At 49.1% G+C, this 22610-nt stretch overlaps 1 protein-coding gene across 3 annotated transcripts in view; it reads right to left on the reverse strand.

The window, feature by feature from the left end:
* Positions 1 to 566: 566 nt before the first annotated feature.
* The window catches only part of DUSP8 (dual specificity phosphatase 8), a 78581-nt gene continuing 56537 nt past the window's right edge, over positions 567 to 22610 (reverse strand). For 2 of the 3 annotated variants that reach the window (XM_019552008.1, XM_019552009.1), the window contains 4 exons: positions 8252 to 8418; positions 4867 to 5026; positions 3507 to 3630; positions 567 to 2811 (listed from right to left, as the gene is read on the reverse strand). In XM_019552008.1, the coding sequence (XP_019407553.1) occupies positions 1677 to 2811; positions 3507 to 3630; positions 4867 to 5026; positions 8252 to 8418 (1586 nt within the window). In that variant the 3' untranslated portion in view covers positions 567 to 1676. Of the gene's footprint in view, positions 2812 to 3506; positions 3631 to 4866; positions 5027 to 8251; positions 8419 to 19614; positions 19813 to 22610 lie in introns of those variants that run through there. The other variant, XM_019552010.1, reaches the window with a different exon arrangement.

Below are 22610 nucleotides of genomic sequence, written 5' to 3' on the forward strand. Positions count from 1 at the left end.
CCCCCGAGGTCACCAGCTAACACTGTCTTGCAGGCAGGAACCTCAGAGCCCCGCTGGGGTTCGCTCTGCTACCCCAAGAAATAACTCTGTGCTTTCCTCGGGATGAGGCTGTTATTTCTCTCCAGAGTAACACTGGAAAGGCAACAGTGGAACCAGGGGACCTGGAAGGGCAGGGAGGGCTCACTATTTGTCTTCTCACTTGCTCCCAAGGGGAGGCTGAGCTTAGGGAAAGGGCATCAAGCCCACAGGGGACAGTTTTCCTAACACTGCCCAGGACAGGATGTTGCACCCTGACCAAGACTTCTCCCCAGCTCCTGATCTCCACAGCACCCTCATTTCAGTCAACCCCGAACCCTCCCTCAATGATCTTAAGAGTCTCCGGCAACATGTCCACAGGACAAAGCCAGCTCTTCCGGCCCACCGCCCGGAGAAGGAATTGTTCTGTGTCTGCAATGGAGACTGGAGAGAAACATATAAGAACCAAGAGGTAAAGAAGAAACTTTTAGGAGGGATTTTCCTGGCTCAGTTTGTGTTGTAAGGAGATTATTTTGTTGTTTTTTTTAAAAAAAAAAACCACACAAAAAAGATATTTTCCTGTCCCATTTTTGCCTTGCCCAGAGGGATATCTTTGTCGCCGACAAGTGCTACAGAAGGAGCCACAGGCCTCAGATATTGCTTAGAAACTCGTGTTTCAGATTTAAATACCATACACAGTAAAAATAGAGCTGAAAGTACCGCCCCACATTGTCTGCAAATCATTGCCAGAATGAACAGCTTCAATAAATTAAAAACAAACAAAAAAATTGAAATATTATTTACGTCTCAATAAAAATTGCAGTAAAACCATTTACTTTTTTTCTGTGTGTGTGTGTGTGTGTGTGTGTGTGTGTGTGTTTTTTATATTATATATAATATATATTTATATATGTATAGGGCCGCTCTCGTGCAGCATTATTAGCATATTTAGCCAGAGAAACACGGGGGCACATGCTTAGTGCATTGAGGGGGAAAAAAAAGAAGGGCAAACATCCCCAATGGTTTTCCTTGTTCCACCCCTGGGAGGAAACTGCCAATTTTCCATCCCCCCAGCCTGACAAAAGGGAAGGGAGCAGGGACAAGCGATGCTTCTGCCCCGTCCCATGGGTCAGGAAAATGCTGTGCTCTGCACGATGACCAGCACCCCTCTTCGATTGCTTATCTGCTGCTAAAAAGAAAAGCAGTTCCCTTCCCCACCCTGAACTTTAAGCTGAGCATTCAACTGTTGGATACTCGGTATCAAGAGTCTGCATCTCATTCCAGCTGATAGTCAGCTAGCTCCCCCATCACTCCCGCAAGCCATTCTCTGGACGTGGGAGCAAAGGACTCAGATGGGAAAGAGTTTGTCAGCTCCTCCCTCCCAAAAGGGAAAGTGGCTGGGGTGGGGTAGGTTGGGTGGAGGAAGGAAGGGAGGGGATGGCTGTGGGGAGGAGTGGGAAGAGGCACTAAGCTTGGACCATCATGTTTCTTGACTTTGGATTCATTCGTCTCTGCTTCTGTTTTGGCGTGTGTGCACCTGGAAATACACACACCGATATAAATACTCCTCCCCTCCCTGTCCCCCGCCCTGCCACCCCACCTTGCCTTATCCCCATTAAATATCCCACCCTGCCCCAGCTTTCCAACTTCCTGGATCAATGTCAGGACACCTCAATGATTTCCATGCTGCCCGAAAAGCTAGACTGTTTCCCGATTTTGCCCAGGTCTTCCCGGGACCTGCCCTCTGACATGGTCTCCTCGAACTCCATTTGGCAGCTCCTCCTCTTGAACTGCTTCTCGGTGTTGGCATCCTCATGCCAGCTGTGCCGCCCGTCCCTCTGCTCTGCCCTCTGCTTGTCTCTCAGTCTGATCTCACAGCTGCTCTGGATGGTGTTGCAGCTGAATGAGGAGTATGAGCTGGCGCTGGCAAACAGGGCTGCATTCCCTCCACCACTGCCACTGCTCGCTGTTGAGTCTGTGCCAAAGTACCAGGGGGTCTCTGAAGATGGGGTGCTGGGTGACTCTAAGTGCACGCCCCAGGAGCCAACCCCCCCTCCGCCGGTGGAGTTCGGCGCTGCAGCTGGCTGCATAGGCTGCTGCCCTGTATTGGGGAGGCTCAGCCGTAGTGTCTGCTTGAGGCTATCCTCCACACTGGTGCTTTTGTGCATGGTACACATCCCGCTGAAGTTGAGGCTCAGTCCATGGGCGGGGGAGCCCGCCTGGTGCCTGTGCTTTCGCCTCTGCCGTACCTTGGCCTCCAGAAGGAAGTCTGGCCCACTGGGCCAGTCAGGGCTGTCAGGCACGGGTGAGAACTGGCACATGCCATTGGGTCCAGAAGGGCTGTCCAACTTGCAAAGCTTGGGGGTTTCCCCTGTGTCGACAGGGCCTGGGGCATCCTGCCTCAAGCCAGGGGAATAGGCCGACTTGATGTCCAAGGAGAAGGAGCGCTTTAGTCGGTTGGTGTCTTGAATGCGTTCTGAGGACAGGTGCAAGCCATTGAGTCCTTGCTGTAGTGCTGTGGGCGAGACAATTTTGGGAGCTCCTGCAGGCCTCTCAGGGTCGCTGGACGGGGGCACTGAGCTTGTGCTTTTTGGTGTCTCCTCAGCCTTGTCTGAGGTAGGTGTCGGGTGCCTGCTGCTCTCAGGCACCTCAGCTGCATCTTGTGGGGCATCACCCTCACTCCGATCACCTTGGGCCTTTAAAGCCTTGAGGCGTTTCAGGCTCCTCTCATACTCCAGGAGCTGGCCCAGGAAGTTGAAGTTGGGCGATATGGACGGGCGTCGGTCTTTGACAAACCTGCAGGTGCAGACAAGCAAATAGTCGTGATCATCATGGGATCTTCACCTACCAGTCAGGATGCCCTTGATCAGGATGCATCACTGGTGTCCAGAGCACTCTGCCAGAACTTCAGCAGAGCAGGGGGAAACCACAACAGTGCCTCACAGCAGCCTGGATAGGTAGACAGCACTCCCTCTAAGCTGCATGGTGTGTGTGGCTGCACACGTGTGCTCATGCTGCACTGCCAGGCGTGCCTATGCAGCCGCGCATACCGCGGAGCTTAGAGGGAGCGCTGTAGGTAGATCCAGCACTGCTTAGATTCCAGATTTCTCTCTTTCCACCAGTTCTCTTTATGGACATAATATTTTTAGAAACCACTCCCAAAATGACACCATTGTGGTGTTAGCTGGCCAGGTCACGGTTACTGCTGCTTGAAGCTGGGCCCACCACTTCCTCTGATGGGACAACAGTGAGGAGGAAGGTTGCATGCTGCCACCCTGGTACAGCTATACAGAGTGCATCCCAGTAGGGGCACAGCACCTCTTGACAGGTAATATAGGGCCAGTCCTGGTAACACTCAGGAGATTCACTCCAGACAATCTTTGGAAAGCCTCTCCTACAGCCTCACTCCTCCTAGGCCCATCTTATTTCCCTTTGTGAAGGTGAAGCTTGGTAGCGAGCTTCTGTGCTTCCTTCTTCTGGAGAGCACCTACCTGTAGGCGTCATCTGAAGACATGCCCATAGTCTTCATGATATAAGCAATGGCAATGGTGGCTGAGCGGGAAATCCCTGCTAAGCAGTGTACTATCACCTGGCAGCTGGAGACCTTGGCCTTGTCTGCAGCACAGGACAAGAAGCAGAAAAAAACAACTTTCAGTGTGATGTCCCCAGAGACTGTGGACAGACTTATTCTATCCTCACTCTCCACCCACACACATGGACTCCAGTGGGGACTGAGTCAGGACCTTTGGGCTCTATTGGTTTTGGTGCTGACTCACTGTGGGACCTAGGGCAAACCACCTGACTTCTCTGTGCCTTAGTTTCCCCATTTGTAATACGGGAATATCCCACCCTGAGTCTCCCTTAGACCTTCACAAGAAGCTCCCTTTAATTGTGTACAGTGTTACCACTTGCACAATGTGCTCACTGGGGTCACACGTTAGAAACGGCCTGAGTTCTGGTGAAGATGCCAGGCTGCCTGTCCTGGAGACCAAAGCCTTAGGCTGAATCACAGAATGGCTATAACCTGACATCCCTCACAAACTACCCTGTCAATAGGATTCTGGGCTGACATGGGATGGGTCACGGAGATGGAACATCCCCGTCCCCACCCCTACCTTTGGCCCCTCTGCCAAAGCTGTTAATCAGCGGTGGTTTTCCTGGTGAAGGTATTGGCCAAATGTTTCAGTTCCAGGAGAACTGTTCCTTCTGCTACCCGCTTCTCACTGCCCAAAGGCCAGGGATTGGTCTGGACTGAGGAAGACAGCAAGTCTCTGAGGTGATGGGCATGTCTACACATGAAATTAGCGCACATGAATAAACTCCAGGGCTTACTGCTCTGGAGTTTTTTGTTCCTGGGTGCACCGTTTGAATGTGCACCCAGGAGAAATTAATTCTGGAGCAGCTCTGGAGTTTATTCATGCACAGCATGTGGAGCTGGGTTGGAGCAGCCCCAGCTGGCAGGGGGCCCTGGTGGTCAGCCTGCCAGCCCAGGGCTGCTCCTGCTGGCTCCATATGCTGCAGAGGGGCTGACTGAGGCACAAGGGAGTTTTTACTCTGCAGCAGGATAGTACTTGTATACCCCAACCTGCTGTGGAGTAAATTCATTTACTGTAGCCTAATAGCTGCGCACATGTAGATGCTGAAAGCACACATTGCACTTTGCACATAGCTGTGGGTGAAGGGGCATGGGCGGTTTGAACAAGAAAATGAGGGAAAAAGAGTCTGTGCTTTGCAACTGGCAAAGACAAGGAATGCAGAGCCCATTCCCGGTTCCTGGGGTCACCGTAACATGGATAACACTTAAGATGAAGCTAATAAATAAAGGCCCAGCTATTCAGAGAGCTGTCTCACCAATGAACTCAATGGATTTGTCCAGCCAGGGAAGCAACTTCTCACAGTAGTTGTCATTGACAGGAATGCGCATGAAATGACTATCACAGATGAAGTCAGGCTTGGGGCAGGAGTTGCTGGCATTGAGGACGTAGCTTATCCCATTCTGAGTCATCAGGTCCTGGAGAGAGAGAAGCAACTGGGTGATGTGGTGTTATACAACGGGATCTGAGCATGTTAAAGGCAGCATAGCTCTTAAAATAGTGGTTGCTACTCTATTTTTGTAGCCGTTGTTCCTAGGTGAAACTTCATGAACGATGCTCCTTTGAGTTCCTAACCATTCTGTCCTTTCCTTATGTCTCAGAGTTGTGGGGGGGGGAAAGAGTAAGAATCCAGGGGCTAGAGACAGAGTGGGAAATGATGATGAGGATAAACAAAACAATGTCTGTTGTACATGAACTCTCAGGAAAGATTGTTTTGGGGGATTGAGCACCTCACTGGGAGATGTATTTGCTACTGGAAACAAACAATGCATTCATTTATCAAAGTCAGCCCATTTTCTCTGGTTCTAAATAGCCTGCAAAAGGCCTGCTGTTCAACGTTTTTCACTAGCTGGTTTACAGAAGTCAGTGTTAGCCTATGAGTGGCTTAAAAACTGGTCGCAGCCAAATACAGTTATGGGCACTGGCAACCGGTAATTCAGAATATAAGCTGTTTTGGTTGGGACACATAGCAGTCATGTGATGCATTTCAGTTTACTTCCTGGTGTACTGTTTCCTTACTGTAATCGTGGCTTTGGAGGAAACACTTGGGATTAATCATTCTGGGATTGGTTTTGTGCAAATGATAATCATCTCTACCATGAGTTCTGATTCCTTTTGCCGGTAGACCAATACAGCTACAACCTGAATCCCTGAAACATGGAAGATAATGAATTTCGCCATTTTTAAAATGAAAACTTCATAATTTTACAAGAAGAAAGCAAAAATCAACACTTTGACGCATGGAAGCTGACACCCTTGCTCCTGCCAGCTAAATTTGCACTTTTACAGAGCACAAAGCTGCCTCAACACAAGAGAAATTCCTTACCTAGAAGAGCACTTAACCTACCCACCCTCCTGTGAAACAGGAAATATTATAACCAGAAGGAAATATAATCCAACATCCTGTTTGTCATCAGACAACTCTGAGATAAATAGACTGCTCTAACTTTTATCTGAGCCTAATTTGCACAATATGAACTTTTCCAACCAGGATATCTTACAGAACCTTCAGCGTTCCTGTGAAATATGAATTTTCATTTCCACCTAGGAGAAATTTTACAATCTTTACATTGAAGAAAGGTGAGTGTGCCTGAAAGCTTGCAAATAAAGAATTTGTTTTGCAGATATCTAGGTTGACTAAAAGAGATCATCTCTACCATGAGTTTTGATTTCTTTTGCCTGTATGGCTACAACCTGTATCCCTGCCATAGCCACTTAATGTTCCCCATTTGCCTACATGTTTATGGAAACTAAATGCAAAAAGAGGTGGTGGTGGGGTGATGCAGTCAGACAGGGAGTATTCATGGATCATTCAAGGTCATGGAGCACTGACCTTGTCTTGCTCACAGAGCAGATGCCCGTACATCAATCTCTAACCCATCTCAAGGGCTAAGCAGTGCTAGTGTGCCACAAGGCACCAGAGCACAGGAGTGAATGCAGCCTGTTGTTCCTCCCATGCTCAAAAATTCAAATTACATTGCCTGAAACAAGGGGAATCATCTGTAACTCATGGGATTCCGGTGGTTGGATCTTAAAATATATTGTGTTTCTTTGGAGGATGATACAGGATTAAAACAGGAGGGAAAAGCGGTTGGAAATAAAAATCACCATGGAAGAGAAAGTGACCTGAGGAAAAAAAAGAATAAGAGAACCTCCCCCATCACAGGGTGAACCCTTCAGTATGGCAGAAGCCAGGCAGGTGAAGCCAGCATGAGGGATGAGTAGGATTGTGATGAATGGGGTCAGTTGTGCATATCCATGGCTTTGGGTTGCTGAAGCATCACAGAGTTGCTCTCTGCAAGCTCATCCTCATGTCTGGCCATGATTTTTAATGCTCCAGTGGCCACAAGGTACCTATCATCTCAGTGCATGGGGTGGGGGGAGAAAACAACTCTTGGAGTGAAGGAGTGAGTAAAAAGCCAATTCAGGGATTGGGAAGGGGAAGAGGGTACTGAAAATGACTTAGCCTAACATACAGGAGACACATCTGATATTTTGCCTCAGGATTCTTTGACCATTTGATCCACATCGTGGGTCTTGTCCTAACTATGCTTACATAAGAGTCTGCTCCTCAGCAGGCTCCGGAGAAGCCTAACCTCAGCTCTAGAGAGCCAGCCTGGCTCCCAAGCTTGCATTCCTGGCGTGTTTCTCTTTCATTTCCTTCTACTCCCTGTATATAATTTCTCTCTCTCCTTTCCACGTCCACCCCCACTACCCGTCAGATGCTTCTACCCTGGCCCACTCCCCCCACACTGCCCCCGGGCACGAATGGCCGGCCGGCTGGCTCCCCCCTGCTCTGCGGTAGGTGCCCGTAGGAATTTTAACTACAATTTCTGTTTCTTTCTTCTCTTATTTGTTTTTTTCCCCTTTAAACAAAATTCCTTCCTTGAAGTGACATCACTGCCCAAACACTCTGGCACCTTTAAAAAGACAGTGCCCCTCTTTTCCCTCCTTTCCTTCCTTCCCAAAAGCAAATCTTTGTCCATTTTCAGGCCCCTGCTTCCAACTGTCGCTGCTCACCCCACCCCTCACTCCTACATCTAATTGTCTCAGCTTAACTCTCCTCCTGCTGGCTCCCTAGCTGCTCAAGAAGTGGCTGAGGATAGCATTAGTCTTATTAGTCTGGTTGGTAGGAAGGAGCAGTGAGAGAAGATGGCTTCTCTGCTGCAACTCTCTCAGGGCTTCCCTTGCAGTGAGGTCCTGGTGCTATTCTCTGCTCCCTTGCAGCTTGGATTCCACCTCCTAACAGATCTACTTTTCCATACATTTTCCTGACTATGCTTCCTTGCACTTTGCTGCTGTTAAGTCCAGTGCTAAGAGGAATCGCGAAGCTCCCATCACGATGCAGAGGAAAGGCATGCCGATCCCAACCTCCTCAGGAGTACATCTCAGCAGGACAACAGCAAAAATTTAGCAAGACTCCTGCCAACCTGAAGGCCCTCTCTGTACGTGTGCTGCTGCTCCTTATTGGGGTTGGACCGGCAAAACCATTAGACAGACCACTGAAAGTTACAGGCACACTAGTCTCAAACTGGAAATGAGCTATCTTCCCCACCTGTGCGAGCAGTGCCACCCCTGATGTATGAAAAGAGCAAAACCAGGGCATAGGGTTGGTGTGTCTCTTTGCCAGTGAGGATGCGTACCTTGTTTAAGACGTCTTTCTGGGAGCCCAAGTAGAGATGTGGCAGGATGCGGGTGGGACCAACGTTGGCTACTGGCAAGCATGGCTGGGAGATACTCATTGGCAAGATGGCAGCTGGCTTCCCCTCACAGAGGCCTGGGAAGCAAGAGGAGAAGGTGGCAAAGCCCCCTGCGGAGAGAAGGAGATTTAGATTATGCACTCTTTAAGGGCAGGATTTGTCTCTCACTCATCGTATATACACTGCCTAGAACAATGGGGCTTCGAACATGGTCAAAGTCACTTTGTGCTAACGTGCCACTAATCTGAACACCATGTTGGGCATCTGACACAACCACAGTCAAGCATGATCTCACCAGCCCCGCTGGAAGTTTTAATGCTATGACAACTGTGTGGCTTCTCTCTAAACCAGCCAGCATATAACTGAGATTCAAGATTCCAAGCAACACCTTTAGCCCTTTCCTTTCCTGACTGTATTTGGGTGTTACAGCACATATAATTCCAGCAAGATCCTACACTCTGCTATTTCTAACTTGATTGAAGGCATCCTCTTCATAATTGCAGTGGGGTAAATCACTCTTCATGCATCCACCTACTAAGCTGAAGACAATCAAGTGTGGTTTTCCTTAACAAGCAGGACACATCCGTCACGGTCAGTGACTACGGAGCTGAAGTGTAGAAAACCAAGCATCATAGCAGCGGGCATTGTAAACTTATAGTTAAATACAAACACACTGAAAGCAAGAAGGAGAATTTTGGGTCGGCAAGATCTCCGTTAGAATCTGGCCACACCACCAGGACTAACTCACTTCCTCTTTTGAAGGGGGCCATAGGATCTTTAGTGGCTATAAGTGGTCAGCGCCCAGCTTTTGAGTTACCCAGAAGACAGCAATCCACCGGTCTGGAAGCTGTTTGTACTGTACTGGCTGTTTTTTAAGGACAAGGGTCAGTTAAGCAATCCCCATCACCCCTTCTGACAGGGCTCAGCCATTCCTTGGAGGTATTCAATACATCCAGTCCAACCCTGCTTAGCTTGTTTATTTCTGACAGGATCTCAACACCAATAGCTGCGGACCTTTGTAGTTGGACTGGATCAGAGTCACATTCACGCAGCATATTAATGGCATTTTACACATATCCACATACAGACGCACACAAATGCAGCTCTTCTCTCATTCACAGCTGAATGCTTGCCTAATTGCGTGGACATGTGTGTAGAACACCAATTAGAAAAGTGAGTCTGCAGACGGGGGGGGGGTGTAGAGGGCTGGGACAGAGAAAATATTTGGACCAAAAAGGCAGAATCTGATTTCTTTTGAACAGATTTCTGGGCAAATTTTCATGGTCAGATGTTGCTAAATGTGATAGCGAGTACTGACCAATTTGCTGCCCTGCACCAGGCTGCAGTCTCATACCAGAAATCCCTACAGGCCAACCTTAGGAAGGAAAACCCAGAGGTGGGCATGAGAGAGATGGACTGGCCATCAAAGCTGATACTGTTGCTAGAATTGTGAATACTCGGGTCCACACGCAAACCAGCTCCTCTACAGCAATGGTTTTCAGCCTGTGGTCGGCAGACACAGTTCCACAAAAGATTACTGTGATCACTTAAAAGTATGTGAATACCCACATTTACAATTCAAAGGGTTCTGCAACTCCATTCAAAATTTCCAAAGGGGTCTGCAAATGAAAAAAGATTGAAAACCACTGCTCTAGAGTGTCTGAAAATGATCGCCGAACTCAAATGGCAGGAATGACAATGATACCATGTTTTCCAGCTATGGGTCTCCAGGTGCAGCATGTGCCTTAACAGATTTTAGGATCTTCCCATGTCACTAGGTTGCAGCAGCATCATCTCATCCTGTGGCTGGGGATTCTGAAGCTCTGGGAAGTGGAGTGACCTGAGTAAGATCAGTGGCATAGCCAGGATGGGGACCTGAGTCAACCCCTTTGCTGATATATACAAATGCAGAATTTACAGAGAAATGCTGAGTGCACACCCTTCTCATGCTATCCTAGGGTTCTTACACAAGTAAGAAATCACTTATATTTTCTGAAGCAGTCTTCTAACATCTACCTCTGCCTCTTCCATACCAGAGTTAAGTCTGGAAACACTTAGGGAAAAAAAACTAACTCTACTTTATGTTACAAAGGCAAATGCCAGCATCACTACAAAGGGTGCTGAGTGATGCAAATCCCTGGTGGTTTAATCAGTGGATGCTAAAAAGATGCTGATATATTTCAAAGGGCTAAGCAGAGCTGATGTCTAATTCCTGGTGACTTTCAAACAACTGTGAATACCTGACTCCACTAATTCCTTTTGAAAATCCAAGTCACTGTGTCTACAAAGATGGACCCAATACAATTAGAGTCCCAGTCCCACCCTCACAACTGAACCAAAGCTTTTATTCAATAAAGGACCTTCCACCCTATCACTTTTTCTCTAGGGATATATGGGAAGACCCAGGATAGCCCCTCACTAGGTTTTTGCCAACAGTTCCCTACACAAAGATTCACCTTTTCAAGGGTTCCTCCTTACCTTAACTGGAGCATAGTGTGAGGCTCCATCTGAGAAACCCACACTGGGGTTGACTCTAAACCTTGAGTTATTTGGAGCAGGAGTGAGATAATAGTTTCCACAGTATATAGCCCCAGACCTGATATGTTTGAAAATCTATAGCACCTAGGCTTCTGACCAACTGCCTTGACTACCAAGACTTGCAAGATATTCACAGTCTTTCCCCTCCAAACAAAGGACATACCTGATGTTCCAATTTCTGGAGACCCTAGACTGCATTGGAGGGGCACTTATTTCATCCTCACCTAGAGTCCAATGCTTTATCTCCTTTATATCCACTCGGCAGCAGCACGCATCAGAAGCCACCACTTTGGAGGACAAACTGACCTTCAACCTGCAACATGCCTCCTCTCCTATAAAGCTCCCTCCACATCACTGTCAGATATAACCAGAACCAGCCCAAAGACCTGGCACACTGGGACATGAAATGCTAAAGCACCCAGTATTTCCCTCCCCTTTGCTCTTTCTGCCATGACATCACTCCTCAATCGAGATATGAAATCAGACTGAAAGAAAGAACTCTGGTTACCCCTGTCTCCCCCACATCAGTTTGGACAAAGGACATAAATCACCAGGCTGAGTAGAGGCAGTATATGTGGACATCTCAATTCTGAGTGCAAATAACCCAAACGTCTAGAAGCTACAGAAGAGGTTCAGTTGACACAGGCAACCCTACTAGCAGCCCAGGCTACTTCTTAATCCCTTCCCTGGGGCTACTTTATCTCTTATCCAAGCTTCTGACCCCCAGGAAAAGAAAAGAACTTCTCCTTCATTTTCATTCGGAGGACCAGGAGGAAGATGGTATTTCCTCTTGCAAAAAATGCATGGCTTCAAAGGGACTAGAATCTGCTTCACACAAAATAGCCACTGAAAAGGCTTAGGAACGCTTTCAATGGCACTGAAATTAGCCTCCCACCTGGAGCAGGCATGTGCAGATTCCCTGGCTTTGTCCCAATGCCCTTGTATACAGGCTGCAGATCAGAGTCCATGTCACTCCCCTCCTGCTCTCCCTCACTTGTGCCCTTTAACAGCCAGCCCACTCTGCAAAAGGCTCAAAACGCTCTTCAAAAGCCAGGAGCATTTGAGGTGACATCATAGCTAAAGCAGGCTGGGACGTGCTGCCCTCTCCTAGCAACTCTATCTCCCCCTCTCCTCTTGCCCCTGCCAGCACTTGCTTGTCAGCAGATCTTTTGCCAGCTCTTTTGGGGAAAGTACAAGCAAGCGGCACCAGGGCGGTGGGGAGAGAAGGGGTGTGAGGGGGTGCAGTGTACACGGTAGTGTTCACTAGTTGCAGCAATGTCTCTATTGGCTCCAGCTTGCATCTCCCTCCTGACCCTCTGGAAGAGACATGGTCCTTTACCACAGACTGGAGCAGAGCACTTGAGCACATGGGTATTCCCACTGAAGTCAGAGAGGCTGCTGTGGAACTTCACTTTACCCAATAGGGTCCATTGCTAACAAAGCCATTACCATTTTCTGCTCTGACCCTTCCGAAACCCCTCCCCAGCACATTCCTAGGCCATTACAGGGCTGTCCCCATTTTCCCTCTCACACATCCTTGCTCACAGCTGTTGAGCTGTGTGGGTCTCCAAGAGAATCACAGAAATCAGCCTGAGCCAAAGATCCCAGATTCTGACACTCTGGACCCCAACAACCCAAACTCCTAGTACAAGTCCCAGCCCAAACTCTGCTATTCCCACTTGCCTTTCATTCTGAGACAGCAAAGCAGCTTCTCCAAAATACCCCAAAGGCAGTGAATGTCCTTGGCAGCACTCCAAACGATACCTGGGCCTTCCCCGATACACATAGGGCTGCACGTTCCAGTCATAATTCAGAACAGGGGGCCCTTTCTAGGCTACCTTCCTTTATTTGCACTATTCTCCTCTCCCTGACATGGGTGGGAAGTGGGATTCTCCTAGCATGCATGGAATTAAGAACAAGGGGGAGCTGCATCTGGCATGGAGTAGGTGGAAAAGGATCTTGGGTTTCTTCTCCATGTCCCCTTAAGCAGCAGCCTTGGTGGAGGCTTTAAGAAAGGGAGCTGGTCCCTTTGCACTGCACACAACCTTAGGCCTGGCCAAGACTCCAGCATTCCTGAGGGCTTTAGAAAACATTCCCTACTAAATCCAATGTTTTCCTGCCTTCTAGAATTACCTATGTCATGCAAGGGTGGAGCTCAAGTGAACAGAGGGCATGTGTGCCTGTGGCCCCCCTCTTCCCCTCCATGCTAAGAGGGTTGATGCCTTACCACTTCAATGGGGAGAGATGGGAGGATGGGGACCAGGAGTTTCAAGAACTCAACACCTTACAGAGTCTGGACATACTGTTAGCCTTGTTTAGGAGGCAGAGAAACTGAAGCACTGATTGTCTGTAAGAGCTCAGGACTAGAGTGGGAGCATCACATCACATCACTCTTGACTCTTGTTCCTCACTGCTGTACCTCCGTTGCCAGACCTCCCTTCCTAATATCCTTCAACAGCACACCCTTCTACTCTAAAGGACAATACTTTTTTTTCTCAGTTCTAGCCCCTCACTGCTCCTGTGGCTCATCCCAGCTGCCCAGTTATCCCAGCTGAGATCAGTGACCCCCTTCCCATTCAAAACATATTTCACTGGGGGAGAACTGTGGAGGTTCAGGGGTGAAGAAAGTGGGGTCTTGGAGAAGCTCATCAATTAGTCACTTGGGGCAGCTGATGGACTCTGAGTTGCAGTATCTTTTCTCTCTCTCTCTTTTTCTTTTTCACTACCTTGCCTGTTTGTGGATCACGCAGAATCTTATGGGCTTCCCCTATAGGAAGAGAAGAGAGCCATCAACTCAACAATATGGGGCTTACAGAGAAAATGAGGAAGGTTCCTCTTAGCCCTGTGCTGTTATCTCACCACATGCCTGGCTACAATCCAGCACACAAAACCCAGCAAACACAGAGACAAAAATAACTGAAAATCCCTATAACTACAGAGGGACAAAGAGCCGCACTGTGTCAGAGCCACTCCTGGGATGGAGGGCTCTGGAATAGCCTGGGACAAAAGGATGGTGGCGAGTGAGTGGGAACAATTGCTTTTCTGGTACGCCCTTTAAAGTATAGCTGTGTAGCTATTCATGCAGGGCCACGTCTTCAGCTTACATAAACTGCTGTCACTCTGCTGATGTCAAGGGAGATGAAGAGATCTGGCCCATTATTTGTACAGTCACAAACATGGTGCAAATCTTTCCTGCTCCCCTAATACTAGGTCTCACTATGCAAAGCTGCACTGGAACCAGGGACAAACCATATGGGAGCAAACAGGCTGCAAATGGAGAAATCGGTCAGTTCTACAAATCCAGGTGGAGAGTCCCAAAGATATCTAAGGGCAGTGGTGCTCAGTCTTTCAGCTTGGTGGGCCAGATGACTAGTGTGGAGCCAGTCTGTGGATTGGGTCCCTTGTGGGGTCAGGCCCCATGTGCCCAGATCAGGCTCTATACCCCCCAGTCTCAGCACATGCCACCTTGGCCTGGCCATGCACACTTAATCTAGCATGCAAGGCCAAATTATCCAGTCTTTTGTACCTCCCACCCTCCCCATGGCAGCAGGGAAGAAGCAATTAACACAGGCATTTCTTCCCAGCCACCAGATTTTTGGATCCATAGGGTGCCCTGGCCTGGCCTTCAAGCCCAGCCTCTAAGCTATATGCTTCGTGCTTTGAGACCAGCCAGGATGTGCCAGATCACATCCAAGGCATAGAGGACAGGAAAGACCTACTCGGTCTTCTAGTCCACACCTTCTGTCAGTGAAGGAGTGCTCTCTCTCATGCACTCCCTAGTGTTTCATTGAACTGGGCACATGTGGAGGGGCAGAGTACCGCACAATGTTGAATAAGTTCCAGGTGGAGGCAGTGGGACCGTGCCATGCTGCCTTATCTCTAGCTTGCAAGCTCAGGCTCTTGGGGTTTATAAACCCATAAGGTGAACAGCATCATAGAAGGAAGCTCCAGCTCAGTAAGAACAAGAATTCCCCATTCGCTTTATTTACACCAAGCCAGACAGCATGAAGCCACTCCACTGCCACTCTCACAAGGATCACAGACAAAGCTAGCAGCTGTGAAAGAAGCTCTAAGAGCCGGGAAGTGGGGTCCGATTAAGAGCTTGCAATACCGAATAAAAAGACACCAGCATTTTCCTTTCCAAGGGAGTGTGGTAGAGGACTGCACACTTCTTATGCCTGTCTGTGGATTGAAAGGTTTGGAAAAAGCCTTTGAGATAACAAGGCTAGATGGAGAAGGGAGTGGAGGTGCTGAAGTGAGATCAAAAGGGACATGTGGCACCTTAAACAGGGCTAGCTGTTCTTCACAGGGCGGAGGAAGGGGGGAATTCCGTTCCACTTTATGGGAGCATGTTGGGCCTAGCCAGCTGTGATGTTTGTTCCTCCCAGTCAGGGTTTCTTTGCAAGCTGGAAGCAACAGCTGGTACCATGAAATACACAGAAGGGATCGTGGGGCAAACCGGGCTTGAGAGACTGGTAACTTTTTGTTTTAAGCCTTTGGCTTCCTGTTTATTTCTAGTGAAGCACATTCCACATCCACAGCACTGGGACCAAGGTCCTGTTCCCAGTAAAGTCAATGGCAAGACTTCAGTGGGGCAGGGCTAGGTCTGAGGCAAGTAAAATAAGAAACAACCACCCATGCCAATGCCCTAGCACAGAGGCAGCCCTTCACCCATGGGGGTGCCATCTTTCCCACTCCCAGGAATGCCGGTGACCCCTTGGTGACATACAACATCGCCCTCTCTGCTACGAACAAATATGCCATGAGCTATGCCACCCCTCATCTCATAGTCCCTCCAGTAGGGCACTTCGAGGGGCAGGTGGACTTTCACTTGACACTTTGCCCTGTCAGCAAGAGCCAAGGTGTCTACTGGGGCCATGTGCGGGGAGACCAAGTTTATGTGGAAGAGAGAATGACAGCTACCCTTTGCTCTGGCAGGACTCCTGCCCTTTCTGTGTCTTTCTCTCCTCTCTCAGGGTATAGACGGAGACCCTGGAGGTTCATCATATGGACAGGTGGCAGCTGGTCTGCACCGATCCTGGAACTGCTGTTTAATTGCAGCTGCTGCTACAGTCACCTTCCTGATGTTGCCACAATACCTGCCTTAAAGACAGGTGCTGGAGCCTGTGCTGCAGCTTAAAGCCCCACCTGCTGGTTTGACACAGCATGGTGCAGGTCTAAAGCCCATATAATCAACGCAGCCTGTGCCTGGAGGTGCTTAAGTGCATCTGCTCTGGGACATGCACACTCCCACACTGCCAGTGCCTCCAGCATTTGAGGAAGAAAACCACATTATCATAACGGGCTTCTCTCCTTCAGGGTCTGCCACACACAGGTCTCACTAAAACATGCAGAGGCTTCAAAGATGCTCCCTCAGCAGCATGTAGGAAGGCACAGCGGCACATGCGGTCGAGTGCACAAGTCAAGTGTAGCCTCAAAGACAATTAGGCTAATATGGCTCTCCCCCTCCCCTGCTGGGGCTGGCTTCCAATCCAGGGTGACGTATGCCCATCTGCTCTCAGATCTCCCACCCCTCAGCAGGGAAACAGCTCAGTGCCCGAGCCTCTGTGATGTCTCCATTTAAAGCCTCTGTGCTCAGAGCTGTGCCTAGCATTCCAGAGCTGCTTGGCAGCCTCAGCAGCAAATGCATCGCCTCCGATGGGCCCGGCAATACTCATGGCAGAGCTCAGCACATGACGAGCTTGTCTCTGAGTAATGAGGAGCAAAGGTAAGGGCCAACGTCTCAGTGCAGGGAGGGTTGTGGGCAGTGCCCATGGAGGTGAGTCCCATTGAGCACACTGAGTACACAGAAACGCACTCCTCACACAAGGTACATGCCTAAGTATATTGCCTATCTGGGACCTGAATCCTGCCATGAAGCAATGGGAGTTTGGCATAAGTACAGGCTGGATAAGGACTGAGAGATCTAGCCCCTAAAAAACCTCAGCCCCTTTCTCATCTCATATTTAGTCTTGGCAAAATGCACCTAGGTCTCCTGATGGCAGGACTGGACACGTTGCTCATGACTCCTTTGAATCCAGGCAGGTATAAGGAGACACGCAGAGAACTGCATTCACACAATAAAGCACCACTGAGCCACTGGGAAAATCCCTCATTGCTGCACTGACCTCCCACCCCTAGATCTGACTCCTCTTTTACTTGAGGGCAACCCATGTGTAGGGGCACTGGAGCCAGATGATGAAATAGCATTTACCGACACCCTTACTCATCATGCGTTGGGAAGTTTCCTGGGCTTTGTCAGAGCTTCCTGCTTTTTGGGAAGTTTTGGAGTTTTCCCACTGCTGCCATTCTCAGTATTTCTCCACTGCTGGAGGCTGTCCCATGTATGGCCCTTTGTTTTCACAGAATGACACCCCTCTCACACCTTGGCCCCAGCTTCCTGCTGAAATTCAAGCACAAAAGACCCTGTTTAGACTAGTTAGCTGTACCTTGTCGGTGTCATCTCCCCACTTACTATGCTGGCACAGTTCCGCAGCAAAGTAGTAGCCCTAGCTCAAACCTGGGCCAGCAAAGGATTGCTGTAAGTCAGGACTGAGGTAGACAGGCAGCTGGAGGAGAAATATGTGCTTTTCAGCTACCTTTTCTATAATTCAGTAAAGGTCTGCTCTGGTTTCTCTCTTTCCCAAATAAAAAATCCCATGCTACTCTCAGCCTGGTCAACTCGCCCTCTGGTGGACACTGGATTCTTCTCCAGGGTCCCTTTTTGCAAATCAGACGTGGCCAGAACTACTCAGCATATCCAGATGTGGATTCACTCATCCCACATGCAGAGGCTAGAATCAAGTGCCTCTTATTTGGGTTTACTGCCTCTGCAAAATTAAGTGCTCACATGGCTTTTATTGCTGCTGAGGACAGTCCTGAAGGGTCTTCCCAGACTGCTCTGTGCCTTGGGGAGTCTATGGCCCCTGAACACAGAAAACCTCTATTCAGCTTTTCTTTCACTCTTCTCCCCTTACTGCAGCATTGAGAAACATGCACCATTACATCTCTCCTCTATGCTCCTTTTCATCCCAAATCTCACTGCCTTTTAATACGTGTGTGTGTGCGCGCGCGCGCACACGCGTGTATGTGTACCCCTCCCCTTTTCTTTTTACACCTCTCCTCCTCTGCCCCCAACTTCCCTCTCACTCTCCTTTGGTTTGGCACCATTGACCGATTTCATCACAATGTGGCAGATTCCCTCTTCTAGGTTGCGAGTGAGAAGCAGATGAATCAGCTCCATTCTGACTCATGTGCATTCCCCATTTCTCCAACAGTCACCTCCTCCCATCCCAAACTGCTCCCACCTATCTGTCTCCAGCTTGCCTTGGCTATCCTGCCCAATCTTCGACTACCTGCTACCACTGGCTGACCTGGTAGGTTCTTTCCAGAGGCCCAAAGTGCAGGTGACTCCAGTTGCCTGCCCCTTTTCAATCTGGCCACAGGGGCTTTTGGTATTTTCTTAAAGAAAGAGATGGAAAAAAACCCACAGAAACAGCCCCTGGAGTTGCTGGTCCTCATTTACCTCTGGTGACTGCCTGCTCTTGAGCAGCCATACTTGTTCTAAGTAAAGAAAAATGTGTCATTTCCACGAGTGACTTATTACTAATGACACCATCACTGGGTTATGTGGCTCATGCCACAAAAACCCGTCAAACACTTTTAGCAGATTCCCATTTTAAGTTGTGGTGGAGGGGAAATTTCTTGATACAAGCATTTGGCAAACTAGGTCATTCTCAACTGGGCATATTTTAAGCTGCTCTATATCATTTCCCCCTTTTTTCTCCCCTCCTCTAGTCCTGCAGAACTAGCCCTGTGAGACCTTTCTGAAAAGTCACTTTCCATGGGTGAAGGTGTGTGATCTCACCAGAGAGAAGTGAAACAACGACAGTGGGTATCTGGTTATGGGTGGGCAGAAGCAAAAGCATTGCTTTCTTACTGCTGGTGCTTTCAGTGCCTTATTCTCAGTTGTCTTCCTCTGGTGGAAGCCCCCTACCCCACACACAATCTTTGCCTCATGGGCAGATGACAGCTGAACGTGTTTCCCCTGGATGCCCGGTGCATGAAGCAGCTTCATGTACTGAGAGCTCCACAAGAGTCTTGTACCTCCCCTGTGTCTTGCTAAAGTTAGAGAGTGGGTTATGTAAGAACAGAAAAGCCCTCAGAGCTTTCCTCCTTTGAGCGCTTATGCTTGGCACCTCCAAACTTGCTTAACTGAGCAGTGTTTGGACCCAACCTGGCTAGTCCCATTCACTTGGCAGCACATCTGGTTTCTAGAGGGAAACTGGAAGGGTGCATACACTTGTAACATAGCAGGGATCCAGCTGACTGCTGATTCCTAAGGCCAGACTCATCATTTATTCTCCTCTTGCAGTCAGGGAGCTCTGCACCAGCAGCATCTCACTTGCTTCTTCAAGCAAGGATCTGCTGTCCTGTGGTTCAAGATCTCACATCTGCCTTCGCTGCACTCTGCTGAATCAGGCTAGATGCTCTGAAACAGCTCTCTGGAATTGCAGAAGGGAGCAAATTCTTGACCTTCCCCTCCTGATGCAAAAGTACTGCTCGACTTCTTTCATCTATATGCCTGAAAGAAGCAAGCAGCCTGCCCCGTCTGTGCTGCCCACCACAGGGGACCGCTCATCCATCAGCTGTGCAGCAAAGTCAGCCTCTCTCTCCACAGTGCAAAACACAGGGGCAGGCAGAGCCATCACCCCTTGTTCCCAACCTCTCCAAACCCCCACCCCAAAGAAGCAAGCCGGCTGACCAACCTCGCATATCCCTGCTCTCCTTCATCCTCCGCACCCTGATTTTCAGCTTCATCTGCCCCTCGTGCATGTCTGTCCAGAACTGGTCCTCAGGAGGCGCGATCATCACATCCAAAGGCATCCAGGCAGCTGGGTTACGTCTCACTGAGCCACCTCTTGCCCTAGCAAAACAACAGCTGGCGGGCCAAAAAAAAAAAAAAAAAAAAAAAAAAAAAAAAAAAGCCACCTCCCTCCTTCCTCTCTCTCACAACCCCCCCCCAAAAAGGAGCCTAAAAGCCCCCCCAGAATCCAGATTGCAGGAAAAATGAAGAGGGGGTGAAGGAGAGGGGAAGAGCTTTTAAAACCCTTCCCCAGCACAGCTGCCCGCCTCTTGCCTCTCCTCTCCCTCTCTGTGTGTGTGCAGCTCCGGCTCCAGCGAGCCTGAATGAGCTCAGCACATGAGCAAGAGCCCTGCTGATCCACCAAGGAGCAGTCATAGCTAACGGGTCAGGCATGCAACCGCATTCCTTACTCAGCACACAGACATGCAGTTTAACTCATGGGCTACACGACTGACATATGGCTCGCTGAGCTGCTTAAAGGGGCAACAGCCTATTTTTCCCCTCCCATCAACCCTGTTCCCTCTCAAACAATTGCTGCCTGGATGGTGATGCAAGACAGACAGGTCCCTCAAGCCACAAGGTGCTGCAGGCAACAAGACCTTTGCTACACTTGCACCAAGCACAGTGTGCTTAGAGTAGCTGAAGCTTGAAAAACGGTTTGACGGTAGAAAGTGCCATACTGTCAATCTAATGGAGCGGTTCTCAACCTTTTTACTCAAGGCACCCCTCAGAGAATGCCAGCTCTTGCTTCTCATTCGTTTTTTTGGCTACAGAAGAATATTAGAGCAATCCTTCTGTTGCAAAGAACTGAGAAAGACCATACCAGATGAGAAAGTTTTTAACACTATGGATTCCTGGTTGACATCACTGGGTTTATTTTGTGAAACAGTGATAACATCATGCAGCACCCCACGGCACTCCCAAAAGGATCTCAAGGCACCCCAGGGTGCCACAACACCCCGGTTGAGATTCACTGCACTAATGCCATGATCAGGCATTCATCACCATGGCACCTAAGCACCAATGCAAGTGCTAAGAAAGCTGCTATTACTTTGGGCTGCAAGAAACCTTTCTTCTGCCCCATGTGCTCTTCACAAGCAAAAGCAGCAAGAAAATCTCCTGGTTGTCTGTTTAATGAGTTGGCTTTCTGCTTGTGTCAGCAAATACAAACAAGCAGGAGTTATGCCTCGTACAGAGGAAAACAAGTTCTTGTAATTAGCCATGCTGATTTTATCACAACCCCTCCATAGCCTGATGCTGGCACGACCCTATGTTCAGACTTCCCTTGGAAGTCCTAAGGAACAGACTGCAGCTTCAAGCCCACAGGAAGAGGTCCAGGAGGGAGCTTATGGCCACTGAAAGTCCTGAAGTATTCAGGGAACCTGTCTAGTTGCACAGGGGACCCAATCCTGAGAGCCCATCAGCTGCCACTAAAGCTAATGGGTCCAATTTTATGTTGTCTGCAATGTGTAGTCAGCGCAAATGCCATCCCATGGTGAAAGGCAATAGGAAATCCTGCCCAGAGGACTCAGCCTTGAAGTTCACCTTTGACAAAGGAGGTGGGTTTTTGCAGGACAGATGGGCCTCAAGGCAGCAATGGCGAAAGAAATGGAAATGGGCTTTTCCTTGTTGTTCTGCAGGGAAGCATACAGGGCAAGGGCTGGTCGTGGCAGGATGGGCTAAACGTCTGTGAGAAGTCTTTTTTGTACAGTACATTCTAAGGGGCAAGGATTGCCAACAGGAAGGATGGCCTGGGGCACTAAGCTTAGGACTTGGGGAAACCTGAATTCAAGTCCCTGCTCTGCAACAGACTTCTACAACTGGAAAGTTCTGACTGCAAGAAAAAAGGCACAGGAACAGATTCCAGAGACATCTGTAGGCTGGGTAGCTCCAGTCCATAATTCTTCCACATTCCCATTTCTTTAGATCCTAAAATACTACAGTGAGACGTTAGTGTTGGACTGAGAATACTGCAAGACCCCAGAGTGCTCACTTCAGTCCCACAGCAATACAATGGCAGTTGGCCTTGTCCAGCTGACCTGCAAACATCCCTCCATCTGATGGAAGTTAAAGCTAGGGCTGAGGGGGCAAACCAGTTCATATTATCACATGGTTCTTTCTATGGTATTTTATGGCCCCCATCGCCCTAAAACCTACAAACCTCACAATCTTTAGCGCATTCATTCATTCTCACAACACCTCTGAGAAGCAGATAAATGAAATGATGGCCATTTTACAGACGGCAAACATAAGGCAGAGAGAGAGAGAATTGCGTCAGATCACACAACCCTGTGGCAGAGAAGGGACTTGAATTCAATCCCTCAAGTGTAAGGCCAGGGCCCTAACCTCCCCTATCGTTCTTGGTTTCTATACCAAGACTGGAGACGGACCACCCACAAAGACTCTGATAAGGGGCATTTCTGGTGGTATTTTCCAGCGATACAGTCACTCATTCACAAGGTCCTGCACAGAGACCACAGAAGTCACATGAACTACAATTTACTAGGGCTGTGCAAAGCTTTGGGTGACGATTCGATTCAGAAGAGATTCGGTCCGATTCGGTGGCCGAATCCCCGAACCCAAACTGAATCAGGGGACCAATTAAAGGTCTGAATTGATTCAAAGCTCTACAAAACTTCAGAAAAGAGTTGGACAGCTTTGATGATTTGGGCAGTGCCTGGTGGCTGCAGCAAGGAGCTGCAGCCGACTCTGAGCTAGTAAGCAGGTGGTGGGGGAGAGGAACTGGGGGAGCAGGGAGGGGACCGGGGAGGACCCCTGCCAGCTCCCCCAACTCCCTCCGCTTCCCCATGGCTGACCTGCCTGCCCCAGCTTGGTACTTTAAAAAAAAAAAAAAAGCCCTGGTGCTCACTGGGTCCTGCCGGGAGGGGGGTGATCCCC

Source organism: Crocodylus porosus, unplaced genomic scaffold (assembly GCF_001723895.1).
Source record: "Crocodylus porosus isolate Cpor-Errol unplaced genomic scaffold, CroPor_comp1, whole genome shotgun sequence".
NCBI lineage: Eukaryota > Metazoa > Chordata > Crocodylia > Crocodylidae > Crocodylus > Crocodylus porosus.